Source organism: Geotrypetes seraphini, chromosome 8 (genome assembly GCF_902459505.1).
Source record: "Geotrypetes seraphini chromosome 8, aGeoSer1.1, whole genome shotgun sequence".
Classification (NCBI taxonomy): Eukaryota; Metazoa; Chordata; class Amphibia; order Gymnophiona; family Dermophiidae; genus Geotrypetes; species Geotrypetes seraphini.
Window position 1 is genome coordinate 42502287 of NC_047091.1, and position 23180 is coordinate 42525466.

Below are 23180 nucleotides of genomic sequence, written 5' to 3' on the forward strand. Positions count from 1 at the left end.
CTGAATCCTGGTCCCTGCGGCACCAGGGGCAGGATCCGCTTCAGCAGGAAGCGCTCTACCTCTGCCCGATCCCTTGCCAGGAGCTGCAGGGAAAGTTGGTGAAGAGTTGGGGCTGGGATTAAGCCTCGTCTCGCTGGCCCCACCCAGGCTCGCATGATGTCAGCCTGGGCTGCTCCAGGCTCCGTGCACGCTTGGCCACCGATCCCAGAGGGATCCAGACCGGGAGAGCCTTCTGCATGGTGCCTTCCAAGCCCTGCACTGGGGAGGGGGCCAAGGAACAAAAGACTGGGCCACTCCCGGCAGAGGAGAGGGCAGGTGGGGAGAGAAAGAGAGCGAGAGACGATGAGACCGAAGCAGCCGCTCCCCATCGCCCTGCAGCTCCTCCTGCTGCTGCTCCTTCAGCCCCAGGTAAGAGACAGCACACGTACCCCACCCCCACCGTGGCCCCCCCTATTGAAAAGAAAGCCTCTTGTACTCCAGACTTGCTGAAAGGGGGGGGGGGGAGGGTGGTCACATCAGTTTCTGAACAATTCACTCGGCTGATTTTTTTTTTTTAAATTATTATTTCAATGTTATGATTGTGTGGTTATTTTACTGTAATTAAATATTTTAGTTTTTTAATAACAACCTCCTGCAAAAGGAGAGAGAGAGAGATCGGAGTGGAAGAGGAAACGAGGCAGAAATCAGATGTAGTCCATAGTAGTATTGCAATGACAGTGTAAATTATTGATTCCTGTCGCTAGTAATTCTGGAGTGATGTTAGCAGGAGAGATCGGGAGGCAGGGAGGGAGGGAGGGAGGAAGGGGGCAAGGCACCGGCTCTACACAGCTCATTTGTCCCGAAGTTTTTTGAGTCCCCGGAAAAACTTAAGTGACCGACTAAAAACGTCTTACAGAAAGGTGGATTGGAACCTCTAAACCTACCATAGCCCCCCAAAGTCAGGTAGTGTCCCCCTCTCCCCTTTGCTTTTAAATGGCTGTTGGGATGGAGAAGCAGGTAGGCTCGAATTAGCAGGTCATGGTAGATTTAGTAGCGGGGATTTATCCGTCCTTGATTAAGCTGTGGATTTCCCAGTTACACCCATCCTGCTGAGACGTGGTTAATGAGCACAACTGCGGGGGGGGGGGGGGGGGGGGGGGGCTAACGACTGTTAAGCCTTGGGCTGTCCTTTGCAGCGACACCGCCTGTGGTTGCAGCTTTAGCGAGACATCTCTCAGCAAAATGGTAACCGCAAAAACGAGGAACGACCTCAGCTGAACTGGCTCCAGCTCTAACCCAAGTCTCAGAGAGACCCTGATGTGGGATTCGGATGAGAGACTGAGAGTGTGGGAAACGGATCTGACTCGAAGCCTTGATCAGCCTCTACCCCCGAAAAGGCTGCATACTCATATTTAGGCAAACTTACAATCTAGCACATTTTAGCCTTCCTATTTGCAATTTCACTACGGCTCTTTTTAGGATTATTTATGTAAATCGTTTAGATGCTACTTTGCACAGTGGTCTATAAATACGAATAAACGTGAACTGTGAGGGGGGGGGCAGTCAGGTGACAGCAGAAGAAGAAAGGCACAAAAGAGGATCAGGCAGCACTTAGCTTGGATCACATCGGGGCTCCTGAGCAAACTCATGCCCCAAAGCTTACAGATTAAGATCCCATCAAAACCCTAGGATCTGTCTCTCAAGAGGTGACATCCTCACACTCTGGTGCAAAGGGAAGGAAGTAAAAGGGTGAGCCTACTGTCTCCTGTGGTGTGCAAGGTGGGTGGGTGTTGCTGGGGGGAGGGGAGGTTATGACATGGGACTGCATTGGTGGAGGGTGTGAGAAGAAGAAAGCCCCTGTGTTTGGGGATCCCCTAGATTGGGTTGTGGTATTGCAAGATACAGGGAGAACTGTTTGTAGGTAGTGTTCTAGTAGAGGAAAAGATATTGACACTCTCCACCCCTCTATCATTCTCCTGTGTTTATAATCACAGCAAAGACTATAAGAGTTGTCTAAAGCAGTGATTCCCAACCCTGTCCTGGAGGAACACCAGGCCAATTGGGTTTTCAGGCTAGCCCTAATGAATATGCATGAAGCAAATTTGCATGCCTATCACTTCCATCATATGCAAATCTCTCTCATGCATATTCATTAGGGCTAGCCTGAAAACCCGATTGGCCTGGTGTTCCTCCAAGACAGGGTTGGGAATCACTGGTCTAAAGTGCTGGATCCTGCTTATTGAGACATTAGAGTTCAAAATTTTACTTGGTTGTCTAGGGCAGTGGAGCCCAACCCTGTCCTGGAGGACCATCAGGCCAATCGGGTTTTCAGGCTAGCCCTAATGAATATGCATGGAGCAGATTTGCATGCCTGTCGCTTCCATTATACGCATATGTCTCTCATGCATGTTCATTAGGACTAGCCTGAAAACCCGATTGGCCTGGTGCTCCTCCACCACTGGTCTAGGGCCTAGTTTCCAGTACACACACAGCCAAGGCTGCTACACTGCTGAGTCCACCCATAGATTCCCGGTGTCTTTGAAGGGCTAGAATAGGTATTTCTGGGATAATAGTAAGGTGACTAGCAGTAAAGGTACTAATCGAGGTCTGTTTGTCTGATGGATATATTTGTATCTCTGCAAGTACATCATTATCTGTGTATATCCTGTCTATTTGTATGCAGAATACAGATGACCAATAATAATGCAGGGGACCTATCAAAATACAGAGAGCAAAATAGAGGCTGATAATGCCAGAGAAGGCGGCAAAGTACAGTGAGCACAGCAGAATGGAGTTCCACAGCACTGGGCTGACAACCGGAAGCTTGGTTCAATCTTACTGCTTCTCCTGTTAATCTTGGGCAAGTCACTGAGCCTCCTCCATGGTCAGGGTAACTGACTGCAACACCTTGAGCTACTACTGAGAAAGGTGTGATAAATCTAATAGCAGAGGAGACTAGCAGAACAGCACTAAAATACCAGCAAAGGCCTAGATTCACTAAAGTCCACAAATCTATCCGATTTGTGTCCTATCCGTTTCCGAGTCATTCTGGCCGATCGATTCAGTAAAGCTTGTCCATGCAGATGATCAAATCATAAACACACCCCCATTCGTGCACATGTCTCACTGTAACATCGATCGAAGCGCATGCGCACTGTATCCTTGTTGGTTTTGAAGCAATAACGCATGCGCTAGCTCTTTAGGACTTCACTGCATAGAAATGGGGCGGGGTTTAATCACGGACGTCATTAGTGGGCTCCAAATGCGCCTACCACAAAGCATTGTTGTAAAAAAATGCAATATAAGAACATAAGAAGTTGCCACCACTGGGTCAAGCCAGAGGTCCATCGCACCCAGTGGTCCGTTCCTGCGGCGGCCCATCAGGTCTGTGACCTGTGAAGTGGTTCCTGACCATTTCTGTAACCTACCTCTACATCTATCTGTAACCCTCAATCCCCTCATCCTTTAGGAATCTATCTAAACCTTCCTTGAAACCCTGTAGTGTGCTCTGGCCTATCACAACCTCCCGAAGCGCGTTCCATGTGTCCACCACCCTCTGGGTAAAAAAGAACTTCCTCGCATTTGTTCTAAACCTGTCCCCTCTCAATTTCTCCAAGTGACCCCTTGTAGTTTTTACCAATCTCTCTTTTTTCTTAAGTGCTGTTGCAAGCTGTATAAGCTGTGACCGTAGCTTTTTGAAAAATTTGTTGGAGAGGTATAAGTAGAAATAGCATCAGAGGTTTGTGAGCGAGCTGTGGAATTCTTCGAGTTTGTCCTATTTTTATGGATCGATCTCAAAGTTTATTGCATGCTTCCAAACAACTTAATAACTCCAAACATCTTAACAACTCAGGAAAAGAACTGTTAAGTTGCTATAAGTCACAACAGTTAACAGCAGTTGAATGCGCTGGGATCACGCACTGTTATATACAGCCTACAAATCCCAGGAGGCTGTGCAGCTCTTTCTGCCGTGAAGCACGAAGCAACCAAAGGCGACAATCTAGCTGGAAGGAAGGGGGGGGGAGGGATATCTGGCCCTTAAAAGTTATTTTTGATTTTTAAAAAAATTTGGCATTGATATATGAAATGTACAATGCGCAAGGAGAGCACGGGTCGCCATGCGCATTACAAATCTGAGATTCACTCCCGCACTTGCTATGCGCATTCCAAAAAAATAAAAAAAAGATTTCTAACACTTATGTACATGAAAGTTTACATATATTTAAAGTTTAGATATATTTTGGATTTTTTGCGGGATTGATATATATTTTTAATGGTGTTCTTAACATGCACGCGACAGTTGCTATGCAGGAATAGTCGGCGAGGATGTAAAGCGACTGGTCCTTAGCAGTCAAAACGTTTTGGATCGGAAAGGCCAGTCGGTTTGGACGAAATGGTTTCATGAATCGATGCCTTAAGTAATTTACATGCCTTTTTACTCATTTGCATGCGCAGATCAGATCGGGTGCTGATGGGGTCTGGAGGAAGGTTAGTGAATCGAGCCGTAGTCGGAAAGTGAGCGCAAACCGATCGGTACACGGTTGGTTTGCTTAGTGAATCTAGCCCAAAGTGCAGAAAGATAGGACTAATATATAGACAGGAGCACAGTGTGAAGGTTTCTGAGCTCTTGGAGTGAAACCACTAATTAGAATTATTTGCACCACCAGCAGCAGATGGTAAGGTGGGAAGCAGGTGATCAAGGCTGTAGGTAGGAACAGTCACATTCTCTGAGGCAAACATCCTGATTGCTTGCAGATATTCTGTGGTTATGAGGGAAAATAGAAACAGAATACTTTTGTGGTTGGAAGAGCCAAACAAACCAGTTTCTAGGCTCATCTCAAGCTGAAGCTGTGATGGGCAAAATATTAGTGGGACCACATGGTTCCAGGGACCCATAAATGCCTAATATCACTGTATGTCTATTAGCAAGTCATTTAACTTTAGCCATTCGATTTCACTTTTCAACTTTTCAGGGAATAGGCTTTGTAACCACTTGGTTCGTTTTGTACAGGGCTGTATACACTAATTGTGATTCACAAATTAATATTACTTTCCAAGAAGTTAGAGAGGACTTGGAGAAGCTGCTCTACTGCAGGTAACCTAATTTTTTGTTTTATTCTTGGGTCTTCTTTACTTTATGTCCTAATACAGGAGTGGACAACGTTGGTCCTCGAGGGCCGCAACTCAGTTGAGTTGTCAGAATTTCTCTTATGAATGTGCATGAGATCTATTTGCATACAATGGAGGCAGGGCATGCAAATAGATCTCATGCATATTTGCTGGGGAATTTCTGAAAACCCAACTGGGTTGTGGCCGTTGAGGACTGAGTTTGCCAACCCTTGTCCTAATATGTGTAATTTATATTGTTCATCTTTTTTTTGTCTTGCCTTTTTAGGGGTGTATGTGTTGGAATAGAAGCTGAGTTGCTCCTGGGAAATTTCCATTTACATGCAGAATATGTGTAGAATTCTTTTCCCACTAAGATTTGACATGACCAGAGCTGCCAAGTTATCTTGTTCTAGGAAGGAGACTTTTTTTGCCAGCTTAATTTTAAATTTACACCTCAAAGCAGTATGATATTTGTATCTCCTGATTCAATCCATTGAAATCATGCTGTTGGTCCCATAATGCATTAGGATGAGGTTGGCAGAAATCCAGAACTGGAATAAAATTTCCTTCCTGGAACTGGGTTACTTGGAAGTAGAGAGTTGCATGGGGCAGAATTTCACCCATTCCCATCTATCCCTAACGGAATCTAACCAATACCTACTAAGATCCATTCCATCACTATCCATTCAGTGGCATAGCGAGGGTAGAGGGGGAACCTGGGATATTGGCACTCCCGTGCCCTCCTCTCTGCCCCCACTCCTTATGGTCAACTTCCCTGCGCCCTCTGTCCCTGGCACCTTCCGTGTCCCCATGTCACACTCACGCTGCCCCTTCCCACATCTTCTCCAGTGTGAGCAGTTTCTCTACCGGCTATTTGCACTGGCTTTCCCTCTGATGTCACTTCCTGGCCCTGCGACCCGAAAATAATTTCAAAGGGAGCTAGGCCTACGCAAGCAACAGGCTACAGTAGTTATTTACGCTGGCGAAGATTTTAAAGAGGTATGGGGTGGGGAAGGGAGGGCATGAGCATGGCATGGGGGGGGGGCAAAGAGGTGCTGGCGGCCCCACCGAGATGGCACCTGCATCCTTTCATCTCCTCCATCCTTACCCATACCTGTAGGAGTCAATGCTATTATTGACTTGCTCACAGCTCTCTGTTTCCTCCCAACCCCAGTTGCTTCTCGTGGTTTTTTGGATGGTATTCACTATTCATCCAATGAATTATTCAAGTCTCAGTCTCGTGGTCCAGCTGTCTCTCAGGGCATTCCAAGCCTCATTCAGGTGCTCTGTTTGCCTCTCTCTCTATATTTTCCAAGCCTTATTGTGGTGCTCCAATTGCCTCTGTCATGGGCCGATGTTCAAAATTTAATGCCAGTGCTAGAGGTGGTTAGTGCTCGACTAGCACTACCGTTAATTTGCACAGAATATTCAGAGGGCTCTAGCACAGGAAACAGTATGTGTGCCAAAGATGATCACAAATGGTATTTAGATGTAGTCATATGGATGTTAATGAGGTCATTTCCTATTCCCTCTCTCACAAAACCACTGGAAACCTAATGCCAGTTTGGCCTGACATCAGGGTGTTTGAAGAAAGAATTTCCCACATTTTCTTTCTCTAAAAATTTTCCCGTTTTTATTTAATTTGGAAGCGGAAAGAAGCCCACTCAAGCCTATAGGCTTTGGTAATAAAAGACAAATGTGGACGAGCCAGAGCAAACCCAAAAGTGAAAGAACACATTGGCACCTGATTTCTGCACTTAAATATAAGTTTTTCAGATGAAATAAATTTTTAAAACTTATATTTAAAGGCCCAGAGGAACTGTGCCAATGTATGTTTCAATTGTGTGCATATACCAGGCACATTCTTCCCCCTTACTTTTGGTGTCACCGTGCACATACTATTTGCTTACCGTTCGCATTGAGCATTGGGGAGCAAAGTTTTGGTGCTTTTCCCATAGTATGGGTTGGGCTCTATTCTTTCTATATCATGGGACTTCTGAGCATCGGCCCAAGTGTCATTCTGAAGTCAGATTTTGATTACACCTCCTGCTGGAATCCCATGTCAACTTCTTCCATCCCTGTGGGAATGCCACAGGATTCCCACAATTCCGATTCCTGTGTAGCTTTCTGCTTGGAAGCTCTGAATGACAGGTGGCAAATGGAGAAAAGCAGTCACTAGTGTTTATGTTTATTATGAACCATTACTTATAATTTCTATAGTACTACTAGTTGAGAGGGGAGGAGGAGGTAGAAAAGAACGCATGCACATATCTGGTACAAAATATTAGGTTGGAAGCAATTTTGTTTTGCCGGGTTATGCTCAGAACAAATAGCATGCAAAAGTGTGCGGATCAGGAATTTTGACCCCCACACACATACACACACATTTTGCTCCCGGGATCTTTTGCCCCTGGATGTTTCACCTCCAACATTTACTGCTGTACTAAAATGCAATATCATAATCATTACTGACCCAGTGTTGACCTCTCAATTTGTGAATGTTTGTTCATCATTCATAATAAGGCCACAATGAAATACATAGGGCCTCTTCTATTAAACTGCATTAGCAGTTTCTAGAGCGGGGAGCAACGCTGAATGACTCGCGTTGCTCCCGACGCTCATATAGTTCCTATGAGCATCAGGAGCAGCGCGGGCCATTCAGCGCGGCTCTCTGCGCTAAAAACTGCTAGCGCAGTTTAATAGAAGAGGGAGATAGTAAGCACAAAACAATCAAGTAAAAAAGCTCAATAATTAAAACGAGCCAGCACTAAAAAATCATAACAGCCAAAAATATATAGTAAAAACATAAGTGTAAAATGAAAACTCAAAGAAAACACCAGAAAGAATGTGGCAAGCTAAAATTCAAAATTGCATGCAATGCCTCTCAGATAGTCAACCAAATACCGAATCTCAGAATCTTGCACAATGCGCTTGATCCTTGCTGAAATTGCAGCCTATTTTTTATTTCTTGTATGATTTAAGTGATTTCAAAATTATGAAGACCGTGCTGTCATTTCAGGCAGTTGATGAACCAGTATGTATTTACAGCATAGGTACCACATGTCTCTTGAGAGCTGCGGTGTCATCCTTCAATGTCATTGTTTGTTTGATGCTAATCATTTAGGGGTCCTTTTACAAAGCCGCGCTAGCGGTTTAACATGTGTAATAGCGTACTAAACCGCCGGCTGCGCTAGCCGCTACCGCCTCCTCTTCATCAGGTGTCACACTGTTCCCTAAGGATGGCCCTGTATAAGTACCAGCCACAGCAAGGTGGCTAATTTGGGGGGGGGGGGACTTGTGTGTTCAATACAAAAAGAAATGCATATTATCTGTTTTTATTTCTCCAGTGTTGTCATAGTTACTGAGTTTCATTTCTTGGGGCTCACAGTTTCTATTTCTATGTGTGATCCCTTGTTCTATATTTGGTAAAGGTAGGGTTACCATATGGCTCCAGAAAAAGGAGGACGGATTGAGACATCCAGGTTTTACGTCTACTTAAAGCAATGCAAGTAAAGATACAGATAGAGATATCTGGGCTTTGCTTCTATTGAAACAAATGGAAGTCAAACCCGGATGTCTCAATCTGTCCTCCTTTTTCTGGAGCCATATGGTAACCCTAAAGGTATGTCTGTGTTTTGTGTGTAGAAAAGTCATTACAAGTTGTTTTATGTGTAGTAGTAAAACTAGTAATGGCATTGGGGAGACCAGGGGTGGGGGTTAGGGAGAGGGGATCAAGGGCTTACTCTTTAATTTTTGCCCTGGGCCCAGCATGTCTAAAATCATCCCTGACTGGATAGAGGAGAAAGGAAAGTCCATTACCTTTTGGTGTATCATTACAGTGTCTAGAGAAAATTCTGCACCAGCAAAAATCAAGTAATCTAAGAAGTTGCATCTTTGTGTAAGAACTTGTTCACTAATACAGTTAAATTAGTTAAACTCAAAGACAGGGTATCCTTTCTATTTGGCCATTCTGACAAACAGAATTTGCTGAATTTTAAAACAACTGTGGATTTTTTTTTATTTTTTTTTGGGGGGGGGGTTGGGAGCAGAAATTCCCCAGGAGTATTGTGTTCTTTTATCATTAGTGTTTTACAATAAAACTCTCCCTGCCTGATTGGTCTTGGGCTGCATGGGACTCTGGTAAAAATCTGCTATTTGACAATCTACTCTGTAAAAGGGCAGGAGATCTGCTACAGCAGTGCCCTCTCCATATACTTTGCTTCATCATTGTGGGAAGGGAAGCAATGATGCCCACTGTAGATACTGCCACCCCAAAGCTGAGAAACTACAACCGCCATATTCAGATCCACAAGTACAATTTGTTTTCCTGCTTATATTAATGTTTGTTGTATGAATGTGTGTGAGATGCCAAAACATGATGCCATGTCGGGTCTGAAGTTTTGGGTTTGAATTTCTGTGGACTTCACATATTAAATCAATTGATTCATCTACCTTCCTGGCTCTTTATTGGAGGCTCATTATCCAATCCCACTTTTTTTGTTTGTCTGTTATTTCGTGGGGCTTTTTTCTTTGGTTCCTATTACTGGTAAATTCTGCATTCTTTTTAAGGTGTTCATTTTGGCCCTCAAGACTTACCATACTTCGAACACACTCTAAGCTATTTGGCGTTTTTGGTCCCAAATTGTGCATTTATATCTTTAGCTGATTTTCAGATGGCGATACCTCATCCGTCTAAGGCCTGCTGAGCAGTTACTCAAGAATCGGTGCTTTTTTTTTTTTAGTTAGCCCCAAAACTCTGGAATCAGCTTCTGCCCCTCTGGTATGCTGAAGCAAGTATGTTTTTAAAGTCACTATTTTTTTTAATATGGCCTTTGGAAAGCATGGATGAGCATAATCAAAACATACACTTAAGTCTTATTTGGTCATATGGTACTAGACGCCCAAAGTCGGCAGTGGGAGAATGCCTATTCTTGAAAAAATATATCTAGAATTTTTTTTTTTTTTTTAAATGTTGAAACATTTTATTGAAGAAATCAATCAAATATACAATAATACAATATATGCTCATTAAATTTCAAGTTTCAAGTTTATTGTATATTTGATTAATCGCTTACTCAAATTTCTAAGCGATGTACATATCTTTAAAATTATAAATAATAAAGGGGCAGCAAAACAAATAGACGCTTAAACAAACATAACAAGTTATTGACTAACAGTATAAACAGTAAAAACGAGGGGAAAGAATGGGTAGAGAAATACAAGTTGCTTATAGAAAAGAAGACAATTATGGTAAAAAACAAATTCAAAGCTCAAATATTACATAAATAATTTTATCATTTCTCCAAAATATATTTTCCATATTACCTATTCATAATACCATATATACCCCCTATACCTTTCACAACCCCACTTCCCTCCCCTTCACATCCCCCCCAATTTTTTAAATATAACAATGTAATAAATCCATATATATAAAATCGGAGGTATGTATGTGTGTATGTATGTGTGTGTGTATGTGCCGCGATCACACAAAAACGGCTTGACCGATTTGAACGAAACTTGGTATGCAGATTCCTCACTACCTGGGATGATATGTTCTGGGGGTCTCGCGGCCCACCTGCACACGTGGGCGGAGCTACAAACATAAAATCAGATTTCACCCATTCATGTCAATGGAAAAAATGTAAAAAGCTGCCATTCTCACAGTAATTCAAAAACGGCTTGACCGATTTGAACGCAACTTGGTATGCAGATCCCTCACTACCTGGGGTGATATGTTCTGGGGGTCTCGCGGCCCATCTGCACACGTGGGCGGAGCTACAAATAGAAAATCAGATTTCACCCATTCAAGTCAATGGAAAAAATGTAAAAAGCTGTGGGACCGATTTGAACGAAACTTGGTATGCAGATCCCTCACTACCTGGGGTGATATGTTCTGGGGGTCTCGCGGCCCACCTGCACACGTGGGTGGAGCTACAAACAGAAAATCAGATTTCACCCATTCAAGTCAATGGAAAAAATGTAAAAAGCTGTGGGACCGATTTGAACGAAAATTGGTATGCAGATCCCTCACTACCTGGGGTGATATGTTCTGGGGGTCTCGTGGCCCACCTGCACACGTGGGTGGAGCTACAAACAGAAAATCAGATTTCACCGATTCAAGTCAATGGAAAAAATGTAAAAAGCTGTGGGACCGATTTGAACGAAACTTGGTATGCAGATCCCTCACTACCTGGGCGGAGCTACAAACAGAAAATCAGATTTCACCCATTCATGTCAATGGAAAAAATGTAAAAAGCTGCCATTCTCACAGTAATTCAAAAACGGCTTGACCGATTTGAACGCAACTTGGTATGCAGATCCCTCACTACCTGGGGTGATATGTTCTGGGGGTCTCACGGCCCACCTGCACACGTGGGCGGAGCTACAAACAGAAAATCAGATTTCACCCATTCATGTCAATGGAAAAAATGTAAAAAGCTGCCATTCTCACAATAATTCAAAAACGGCCTGACCGATTTGAACGAATCTTGGTATGCAGATCCCTCACTACCTGGGGTGATATGTTCTGGGGGTCTCGCGGCCCACCTGCTTTTAAAAATCTTGAAGGATGCTGCTGATAGTCGATTTGACATTCAGTGCTGATTGCGTTGTGTGTAGTTCTTGCAGATAAGTGCTTTGTGTGTTCTGTTAGCTGCTTTGTCCAAGTGGGACAGAAATGTTTTAAATAAATATAGGTTAACCGAGCCTCCGCCAAGGACAGCATGCACAGACCATGAGACTTTACCTGGAATACAGGGTAGAAAATATGAGGTTGTATGTGCCAATATCAAAATCTTAAAATGTACCTGTCACCAGATGAGGAACCAACAGGATCACCATACTGAGACAAATTTTTGAAGTTCTCTCAACTGATTTTGATACAAAACAACATTGATAATATTGTTGAAATTCTGCATCTTGTTGCAAACAACAACCCATCTGTAGTAAATAGGGGCTTTCTTAAATTGGTATTTACATGTGCATGTGATTATACATATAGTGGTACCTCGGTACTCATCATTAATTTGTTCCAGGAGACATGATGAGTACCAAACTATTCTGATTGGCCCAGGCGCCTTAGGCCCCACCAGTAGGCGGAGCTTTGAGACGGATGGGCCAATCCGGCCTCATTCCGTCGTTGGCTGCCTGCCGGACAGGCGGGTTTGGCTCCTGTCTGTCCGGCCAACTACAGAAAGGTACGGGGAAGGGGGTGGGGGTGTCATGGGGGTCGGCCAGGGGGGTCGCGGGTCGGCTGGGGGGGCGGTCGGAGGTTCTTGGGGGGGGCGGTCGTTGGGGGGAGATAGATAGCAAGTACGGCCGGCGAGATCACAAGCCTCCTATGTCACCGCGCATCATTGTGATGGAACGCAGTGGCGTGCAGTGATGACAGCACGGTGCGGGCCACATTGAAAGGCCTGGCGGGCCGGATTTGGCCCGCGGGCCTTGTGTTTGACACATGTGCTATAGAAGCTTGACAAGATAAGGCTGCTGGAGAGAGAAGAAACCACTGCTAATGTGATTGTTGCCATGTTAAGACCTGAGTCTGTGACAGAAACAGATTTGCCATTTTATGCAGCATTAAAGTTTCCTTTTGATTTTACATTGCTCCCTGACTGTGTCTGTGGGGCTTCAAGTCTGTCTGCTAATCACGCTGCCACAGTGAAATAATAATGAAGACTAAGGAAGACCAAACTGAAAATGAGCAGCATAATCAAAGGAGATGATCTGAGATAACTAAAACCTTGTGGTCACCTCAAGTTCATCAGAATTTTGATCAATCATCAGTTCAAGATGCAGTCTATTTTGAAACAAAAATAAGCAATTTGCAAAATTTTTGATATAAGTTGCTTACTGACATTTTTATGGATAACATATGGTCTCTGTTTACTTCACTGGGAATAAGAGGTTCAACATTGCTTATGCACATTTTCAAGATCTTACTACATGTAAAATGCTTGTCCTGCCTTTTTGCTAAAGGATCCCCATTGAATTTTTAGTTTGGATTTTTATTTTGCTAGGAAAATTATTGATAATTGGCTTTTTCCCCATAAATATTGGTGAAACTGTCCTAAAGGCGGGAACCTAAATTTAACCTCTGCCCCCCTTTTACAAAAGATGTTTTTAGCGCCAGCCGGCAAGCTGAATGCTCTATGCTGCTCCAATAGTCTTTGGAGCACAGCATTCAGCATGCCGGTCATAGCTAAAATCCTCTTGCATGGTTTCGTAAAAAAGGGGGGGGAGGTTAAATTTGTCTTCTAACTTTTAGCCTATTGCTAGTATTTCTAAAATTATAGAAGTGATTGTAGCCTATTAGTTAGCAACTTATTTAGAGCATTATAATTTTCTGCATTGTACACAATCGAGCTTTAGATTTTCAGAAATTCTGGTAGTGTAAAATGTGCGTTTAGTAAGGAGCAGACAAACCAATTAGACTTAGCAGCTACTTTTCATGTCTTAGATTACAATTTGCTACTGCTAAAACTGTGCAAGTTGGGAATATTGGATGTTATTTTAAACTGGTTTGATGAATATTTATTAAATAAGTCTCATAGGGCCAAGATAGGTTCTCCTGTTTCTTCTTGGCATTCCACTGTCCTCTTATTTCTCGTAAATATTATACGTATTCCTTTGGATCTGGTTTTATTTTAGTACTTTTCCAATTCTAGAAATTTTTTAACTTGCTCTTAGCTGTGTTCTGGCTTTTCCTTGGTTAACAATTAAATTGTTGATCATAGAATGAAACTGAACGTGAATAAATTAATATATTGTGGCTCAATCATTCTATGGATTTTAAACCTCTATTAGGCAATTCTTTATCTTTTGACTCCTACATAAAATTATTAGGAGTCCACTTTAACCATGGAGGGGCAAGTCAAAGATATTTTATGGAATTTTTTTTTATTCGCTGAGAGAGTTCAGAAAGATTAGATCATTGACAGCGCTGGTGGGGCAGGAGCAACTGGTGATCACTCCTTACCTTAAGACCACTGAGCCATCAGGTACAGGGTCTAACCCAGACATGGGCCCTTGAGGGCCGGATTCCAATCAGGTTTTCAGGATTTACCCAATGAATATGCATTGAAAGCAGTTCATGCAAATAGATTTCATGCATATTCATTGGGGAAATCCTGAAAACCCAATTGGATTCCGGCCCTCAAGGATCGGAGTTGCCCATATCTAGTCTAACCCCCTTGGTGATGGAGGGGACACTTATGGGGGTAGGGGTTGTGATCAGCACTATGGCCCCTTTAAGCTCTGGCCTAGTAGCATGGGGCCAAGGCTTTGAGGCCTGATGCTCTCAGGCCCCTGGAATAACGTTGCTTGTGAAGTGGCTCACAAGCAGAGATATTAAATTATCACAGGCGTCAGCAACCTGAGGTAATAAGATACTGCAGGTTGCCAACTCCTGTGGTAAATCAAGGTGCAGTAAATCCATACCTTTTACTATACCTTGATAACTTCTTCCTTTATTTAGGGATTTCTGCTAGAGTATGTGCAAAATTACACTGACTTTAAAACACTGCAGTAAAATTAATAGAATTTGATAAGAGTAGGGCCTCACCTTTTTTCTGCACGCTTCATAAGAATATAAGAATAGCCTTACTGGGTTAGACCAATGGTCCATCAAGCACAGTAGCCTGTTCTCACGTTGGCCAACCCAGGCCACTAATACCTGGCCAAAACCTAAGTAGTAGCAATATTCCATGCTACCGATTCAGGGCAAGCAGTGGCTTCCCTCATGTCTTTCTCAATAGCAGACTATGGATTTTTCCTCCAGGAACTTGTCCAAACCTTTCTTAAAACCAGCTATGCTATCTGCTTTTACCACAACCTCTGGCAATGCTCCAGAGCTTAACTATTCTTTGAGTGAAAAAAAATTTCCTTCTATTGGTTTAAAAAATATTTCCGTATAACTTCGAGTGTCCCCTAGTCTTTGTAATTTTTGACGGAGCGAAAAATCATAGAAACATAGAAATAGACGGCAGATAAGGGCCACGGCCCATCTAGTCTGCCCATCACATTGACCCTCCCCCACCTAACTCAGTGAATAGATCCCACGTGTCTATCCCATTTGGCCTTAAAATCAGGCACGCTGCTGGCCTCAGTAATCTGAAGTGGAAGACTATTCCAGCGGTCAACCACTCTTTCAGTGAAAAATAATTTCCTGGTGTCACTGTGCAGTTTCCCTCCCCTGATTTTCCACAGGTGCCCCCTGGTTGCCGTGGGACCCTTGAGAAGGAAGATATCTTCTTCCACTTCGATGCGGCCCGTGAGATACACTTGTACCCATTCTACTCCACTCAGGATTTTGTAGACTTCAATCATATCTCCCCTCAGCTGTCTCTTTTCCAAGCTGAAGAGCCCTAACCATTTTAGTCTTTCCTCATACGAGGGGAGTTCCATCCCCTTTATCATCTTGGTTGCTCTTCTTTGAACCTTTTCCTGCGCCACTATATCCTTCTTGAGATAAGGAGACCAGAATTGAACGCAATACTCCAAATGAGGTCGCACCAAGGAGCGAAACAGGGGCATTATAACATTCTTAGTTTTGTTAACCATCCTTTTTTAAATAATTCCTAGCCTCCTGTTTGCTTTTTTGGCCGCCGCCGCCAATTCAGGAAAGGGTCTTTAAAATTCTATAGGGCCGAGTTTCAGAATAAATAACATGAAAAATATATCATTTATACATACATTTATACATTTATTTATTTATACATTTATAAATCATTTAGAACATAATAGAAAACTCTGTTCAGTTGATTTTATACTGTAGCTTTTCCTTTAGTGAAATTCTCCAAGTGACTGTTAGTGACTTCATTTACTTGGTAGCTTATGAGTGGAACTTGCTTCCCCTGAAAATCAGATGAACTGCTTCATGTATGGCATTTTGTAAGGTACTTAAAGATTCTTCTGAGCGCTATTTTAGATTTCTTAATTATTGATGTGTTCGTTTATTGTTTTGTATAGTTTAATTTTAAATATTAGGTTATAACATTTTGTTTTGTATTGTTCCTAACTCTTAACCTATATTTGTATATTGGATTTACCGTAGGATGACGATTATCCGGATGTCCAATTATATGGATTGCTTTGGGGGTCTCAGTTTATATTCGAGTTCTTCCCTGAAGTCCCATTCCTTTTACCCTCCCTCCCACTAGTATTCCTTCTCTGCTGCTGCCGCAACTTCCATCAGCCCCCCTCTGAACTGAGAGACTTCCTTCACCATTAGCACGCCCCCCTACAAGAAAAGACAGCGTTCCCCCTTGAACAGACACCACCAACCCCTCTCTCGGACCCAGAGGAAGGACCCCAGGCCTACTTTGGTTCCCTGGTGGTCTAACAGCGCATTGAGGCAAAAGCAATTCTCATTCACTCCTGCCAAGACTTCCAGTCAGGGTGGAAATTTCTGATCCATTGCTAAAGACACTAGCAAAAAAGACATTTTCATGCTGCCAGACACTTCCTGGGGAGCTAGATTGACTACTATCAGAAATATAATGCGGGTTTGATCATCCATTGCATATCTATGTTCTTTATTTTACAAAATGTATCTAATCATTTGTATTTCAACAGGGCTTTTGCACGTGGAATTTCACTTTGTCCCTCTACACTACCCCATTGGTTTCTTCAAAATAGCTACTGAAAATTAAACACCTAATTATTTTCTCTAATTACGTATTTTTTGCTCCATCAGACGCACCTGACCATACGATGCACCCTAGATTTAGAGGAGAAAAATAAGAAAAAAAACATTCTGAACCAAATTTTCCCTGCCAGACTCTGCACCCAACTCCACACTCCTTGCCAGGCTCTGCACCCTGTCCCCCCCCTCCCTGCCAAGCTCTGTACCCTATCCCCCCTGTGGTGGTCTAGTGGTAGGCAGGGACAGGGCAAAAGGTAGACAGGGACAGGGCCCCCCACCCCGAGGCAAGCAGGCAGGCAGGGGCCCCCTGTACAGAGAAGGCCGGATCATCCATGGCTTTTGTTAAATTTAACATGTGAAAAGTCAGTCTTGTGGTGTTTGAAGAATGTCTTTGAGCAACAAAGCCCGTTTGGTGCATACCAATAATATAAGGGAGAGCCTTGGCCAGGTGTAAAGCCAGTAATTTAGCCTGACGTTTTCCTTTACATTAATCAAAGAAATAGGTCTGTAATTTGAAACCAACGTAGGATCTTTATTTGGCTTCGGCAAAACTATAGTTAAAGATTCTGCCATAGAACCTGTAATACAACCTTTAGTCAGTTGAGCCTGATATAAATTTAATAGATGAGGTAATAGGGTAATTTGAAATGATTTGTAAAACTCTACAGTGAACCCATCACCACCTGGAGTGGATCCAACTCTAAGGAACCTCAACGCTGCTTGTAGTTCTTTCATTGATATGGGCGCATCAAGAGATCCTATTATATGCTCGGGAATTTTAGGCCCCTTGATTAATTTCAAGAACTCTAAACCCTCAAGTTCTTTATTTGAATAAAGCTCAGGAGAATATAAAGCTTTATAATATTTCAAAAATTGTTTTAAGATATTTCCAATTTGAGAATGAGTTTCCCCATTCTCATCTGTGATAGCCACAGTTTTTAAGGTAATTAGCTAATACTCTTCCCGCTTTATTCGCGTTTCCATAATACTGAGCCTGTTGAGAAAACAACTCTTTCTAGCCATGTGAGAGGAAATTTCATTGTATATGTATTTATCCCAGGACAAGCAGGCAGGTATTCTCACTAGTGGGTGATGTCATCAGACAGAGCCCGATACGGACGACTCACAAGCACGTGTTGCTTGTAGAAACTTAAAAGTTTCGAGATGCCCGCACCACGCATGCGCCGGTGCCTTCCCGCCCGGAGAGCCGGGCATGTCTCCTCAGTTCTTTTCTTTCCGCGGAGCTGAGAAGTTCAACTTCATCATGCGCTAGCTGAATTCAGTTAAATTTGCCTTCCTTGTCCGCGTTTTTCACTTTCTTTTATTTTAATTGTAGTACATTTCTTTTTCAGTAAAAAAAAAAAAAAAAAAAGATTATTTCCTCCGGCGGGTCGAACGGGCCGGCCACGTGGCTCAGGCCTACTGGCTTCGACCTCGCGGCGGAGATTTTCCAGCCTATGTCCCGGCCAATCACCGGGTTTAAAAAGTGCAGCAAGTGCCAACGCGCGATTTCACTCACGGACCCGCACCGACGCTGTTTGCAGTGTCTTGGTCCTGACCACATTCCGAAATCGTGCAGGCCTTGCTCTATCCTTACGGCACGCTCATTCAAACGGCGTTGCCTACTGTGGGAGTCGATGTTCAAGATGGACGCAGCCAAGGATCCTTCAGCTTCCACTTCATCTGATACCTCCCCGGTTCGTGCGAAACCGGTATCGACCCCTCCGGCATCGAGTGTGGTGAAACCGGCATCGTTCATCCCGACACCATCCACGAGCTCGACGTCGGCGCCTGCCCCGGTCTCCTCGGTTCAGGTACCTCTTCCTTCCACAGTACCACCAGTGGTCATCAAAGTGCCGAAAGCTACCAAGCAGAAGCACTCGACCTCGAAGGAACGCGATGTCCGTGCAGGAGGACCCCCTTTCGGTGCGGATCCCTCCTTATCGGCTTCGCTACGGTAGCCCAATTCGTTGAGCTCAGGCAGACCATCGGACCCGGGCTCATCGCTGCCATACAGGGTGACCTCCCGGTACCGGTCCAAAGGGGCGGTCCGCCCCCTCCCCCTCCCCCACGCCATTCGACCTCGACAACCGACGAGGACGAACGGGGGAGGGCGGCGATGCCCATGCGGCAAGCCTCGCTTACTGATATGCCGCCATTAGAGCCCATTACGCCTCCGTGCCAACATGGGACCAGACCTCCGATCGATAATCAAAGCCCTGGGCATAGTCAGGAAGAGTTCTTCCGCACTCCTTACCAGACTTGGGTAGCATCGCAAGAACCTGCATCGCAACCCCTGTTACGATCCACCGCTTCCAGCCCTATCCATCACTTGGGGGCCTCGGGAGACCATGCGATGCACAGACGATCCCGATCTCCGTCCCGCCACCGAGAGGGACATCGATCCAGACACTCATCCTGGCACTCTTCACGCCACTCGGAGGTGTCACCGCAGAAAAAACTGCAACGTATGGGATACCCCTCATCAGAGGTATCCCCACCGGAGGGACCGGAGTACGAGGAAACACCCGTACCCGACTCTCCTTGCCATTCCCCGATGTCCATGGACCCGGAGGCCTCTTCCTCCTCCAGCCCGTCTCACAAACCGACGCTGGCGGATCAATTGTCTTTCTCATCATTCCTCCGACAAATGGCGGATGATCTGGATGTGACTCTCGACACGGGCTCCCGATACTCCAAAGAGTATCTGGACACCATGCATTTACCTAACCCTCCAACGGAGTCGCTTCGGCTCCCTCTGCATAAATTGCTGGATCAGACCTTCATGCAGTGTTTCGAAACACCGTACTCCATACCGGCGATTCCCAGCAAACTCGATGCTTGATACCGCATCGTGCACCATAAAGGGTTCGAAGGCCCTCAACTCTCTCACCAATCCCTACTGGTCGAGTCCTCTCTTAAACGCTCTCATCCCTCTCAGGTCTACGCCTCTGTACCGCCGGGCCGAGAGGGGAGAACGATGGACAAATTTGGTAGAAAATTCTACCAAAACTCCATGATGGCGTCACGGGTGCTGAACTACAATTTCTTCTTCTCTTCCTATCTGGAGTTCTTCTTGCCGGTACTCCGCAAGTTCACTCCTTTCATAGACACCCAAGCTCGATTCGAGTTCGAGGAAGTGGTAGCCTCCCTCTCCCAGTTACGCCTCCAGCTGATGCAATCCTCCTTCGATGCATTCGAACTCTCGGCACGTGCTGCCGCAAGCGCGGTAGCCATGCGCCGCCTGGCATGGCTCCGTACAATCGATATGGATCCCAACCTCCAAGACAGACTCGCCAACGTACCATGTGCGGGAGCTGATCTGTTCGATGAGTCTATCGAAACTGTTACCAAGAAGCTGTCGGATCACAAAAAATCCTTTCAATCCATCCTGCGGCCCAAACCCAAACCTCAACAGTCTCGACCTTCCAGGCCACCCCTGATTTACCAGCGGCGTTACATGCCCCGACAAACGCCTGCTGCGAGACAACCTGCGAAGAGACAACCTCCCCAGAAGTCTCAGCAAAAACCCCAGCCACCGGCTGCACCTAAGGCTACCCAGCCCTTTTGACTCCCTTCCTGGGAGCATAACCGACACCGTTCTGCACCCCTCAGCCTCTCCCATAGGGGGCCGCCTCCATCTTTTCTACCATCGATGGGAGGCCATAACCACGGACCTATGGGTCCTTACCATCATAAGAGACGGATACTCTCTTCACTTCCACCGGGTCCCCCCGGACCATCCTCCAAGAGAGTATCCTTCAAGCTCGACACAGACCGCCCTTCTTCTTCAGGAAGTCCAAACCTTACTTCAGCTTCGGGCCGTCGAGCCGGTCCCGTCAGACCAATTGAACCGAGGGTTTTACTCCCGGTACTTCCTCGTCCCGAAGAAAACGGGCGACCTGCGACCCATTCTGGACCTTCGGGCCCTCAACAAGTTTCTGGTCAAAGAGAAGTTTCGTATGCTGACTCTGGCTTCTCTATACCCCCTCCTCGAGCAGAACGACTGGTTATGCTCCCTGGATCTCAAGGAGGCCTACACTCACATCCCCATTCACCCGGCCTCCCGAAAGTTCCTCAGATTTCGGGTGGGAAATCTGCATCTACAGTATCGAGTGCTACCATTCGGCCTCTCTTCATCCCCCAGAGTCTTCACAAAGTGCCTGGTGGTAGTGGCCGCGGCACTCCGGGACAGGGGTCTACAGGTGTTCCCATACCTCGACGACTGGCTCATCAAGGCCCCGTCAGCCCCAGAGGTCACTTCGGCGGTCTCGGCTACAACCTACCTCCTCCAGAACTTGGGCTTCGAGATCAACTTTTCCAAGTCTCACCTACAACCCACCCAGTCCCTCCCCTTCATCGGGGCAGTCCTGGACACCAGTCGACTCCGAGCATTCCTGCCTCTTCAACGCATGGAGGCTCTTCTTCATCTCTGCCAGTCGGTGTCTACTCACCAAACTCTACCGGCGAGACAACTGATGGTGCTCCTGGGCCACATGGCCTCCACAGTACATGTGACACCCTTTGCCAGACTCCATCTCAGAATCCCCCAGTGGACCCTGGCATCACAGTGGAATCAGGCGTCCGATCCACTAACCAAACACATCGTAGTCACACCTGCTCTTCGGCAGTCTCTACTTTGATGGATGACCTCTTCGAATCTATCCAGAGGTTTGCTGTTGCACTCTCCCCCCCATCAGAAAGTTCTCACAACCGATTCGTCGAACTATGCATGGGGGGCCCACCTGGATGGTCTCCGCACCCAAGGATTCTGGACCAGTGCGGACAGACTACACCAAATCAATCTACTGGAGCTCAGAGCCATCTTCAATGCTCTCCAAGCTTTCCAACACCTACTTCACAACATGGTGATCCTCATTCGCACAGACAATCAGGCCGCCATGTATTATATCAACAAGCAAGGAGGCACGGGCTCGGCCCTCCTTTGCCAGGAAGCTCTACGAATCTGGGACTGGGCGGTTCGCCACAACGCCTTCCTCAGAGCTGTCTACATTCAGGGGAAGAACAACGTCTTAGCAGACAACCTAAGCCGTCTTCTACAACCTCACGAATGGACTCTCCATTCCAGCCCCCTTCACCAAATCTTCACACAGTGGGGGACGCCTCAGATAGACCTCTTTGCGGCTCCCCACAACTCCAAACTGCCTCAGTTTTGCTCCAGGATCTACACTCCTCATCGCCTCGAGGCAAATGCTTTTCTACTGGACTGGGGGAAACGATTTCTATATGCGTTCCCACCATTCCCGCGGATCCAGAAGACTCTGGTCAAGCTGAAACTCGAACAGGCCACCATGATTCTAATAGCTCCTCGGTGGCCCAGACAACCTTGGTTCTCCCTTCTACTTCAACTCAGCAGCAGGGAACCTGTACCACTTCCAGTGTTTCCTTCACTACTTACTCAACATCAAGGATCACTGCTTCATCCCAACCTGCAGTCTCTCCACCTGACAGCTTGGTTCCTCTCAACGTAACCCCTCACCAATTCTCACAAGAAGTGAGGGAGATCTTGGAGGCTTCCAGGAAGCCCGCCACTCGGCAATGCTACTCCCAGAAATGGACTAGATTCTCCTCATGGTGTGTTTCTAAATCAAAGGAACCTCAGCGAGCTTCCTTATCCTCCGTGCTGGACTATCTCCTACACCTATCTCAATCTGGGCTCAAGTCTACATCCATTCGAGTCCACCTGAGCGCTATTGCAGCTTTCCACCAGCCTCTACAAGGGAAACCCCTCTCGGCCCATCCAGTGGTCGCCAGATTTATGAAAGGGCTCTTTCATGTTAACCCTCCTCTCAAACCACCCCCAGTAGTTTGGGATCTCAATGTAGTCCTTTCCCATCTCATGAAGCCCCCGTTTGAACCACTCAACAGGGCTCCTCTTAAGTATCTCACCTGGAAAGTGCTTTTTCTGGTAGCCCTTACGTCTGCTCGCAGAGTCAGCGAACTCCAGGCATTGATGGCGGACCCACCATTCACAGTATTTCATCACGACAAGGTGGTCCTCCGCACTCACCCGAAATTCCTGCCTAAAGTGGTCTCCGAATTTCACCTCAACCAATCCATCGTACTTCCAGTATTCTTTCCTAAGCCCCATTCTCACCACGGAGAATCGGCCCTTCACACTCTAGACTGTAAACGTGCTTTGGCTTTCTACCTGGATCGTACCAAGCCACACAGAACCATCCCCCAACTTTTTGTCTCCTTCGATCCTAATAAGTTGGGAAGACCCGTATCAAAGCGCACCATCTCTAATTGGATGGCGGCTTGTATCTCTTTCTGCTATGCCCAGGCTGGATTATCACTTCCTTGTAAGGTCACAGCCCATAAGGTCAGAGCAATGGCAGCCTCAGTAGCATTCCTCAGATCAACACCAATTGAGGAGATTTGTAAGGCTGCCACTTGGTCCTCGGTTCACACCTTCACCTCA

The 23180-nt window shown here is 45.6% G+C and overlaps 1 protein-coding gene across 4 annotated transcripts in view; it reads left to right on the forward strand.

Moving 5' to 3' along the window:
• The first annotated feature begins 203 nt into the window (after positions 1–203).
• Positions 204–23180, forward strand: part of LOC117366157 (protein jagged-1b-like) — a 134254-nt gene continuing 111277 nt past the window's right edge. For 3 of the 4 annotated variants that reach the window (XM_033957324.1, XM_033957325.1, XM_033957327.1), the window contains exon 1: positions 204–408. In XM_033957324.1, coding sequence (XP_033813215.1) covers positions 343–408 — 66 coding nt within the window. In that variant the 5' untranslated portion in view covers positions 204–342. Of the gene's footprint in view, positions 409–1681; positions 1729–23180 lie in introns of those variants that run through there. The other variant, XM_033957326.1, reaches the window with a different exon arrangement.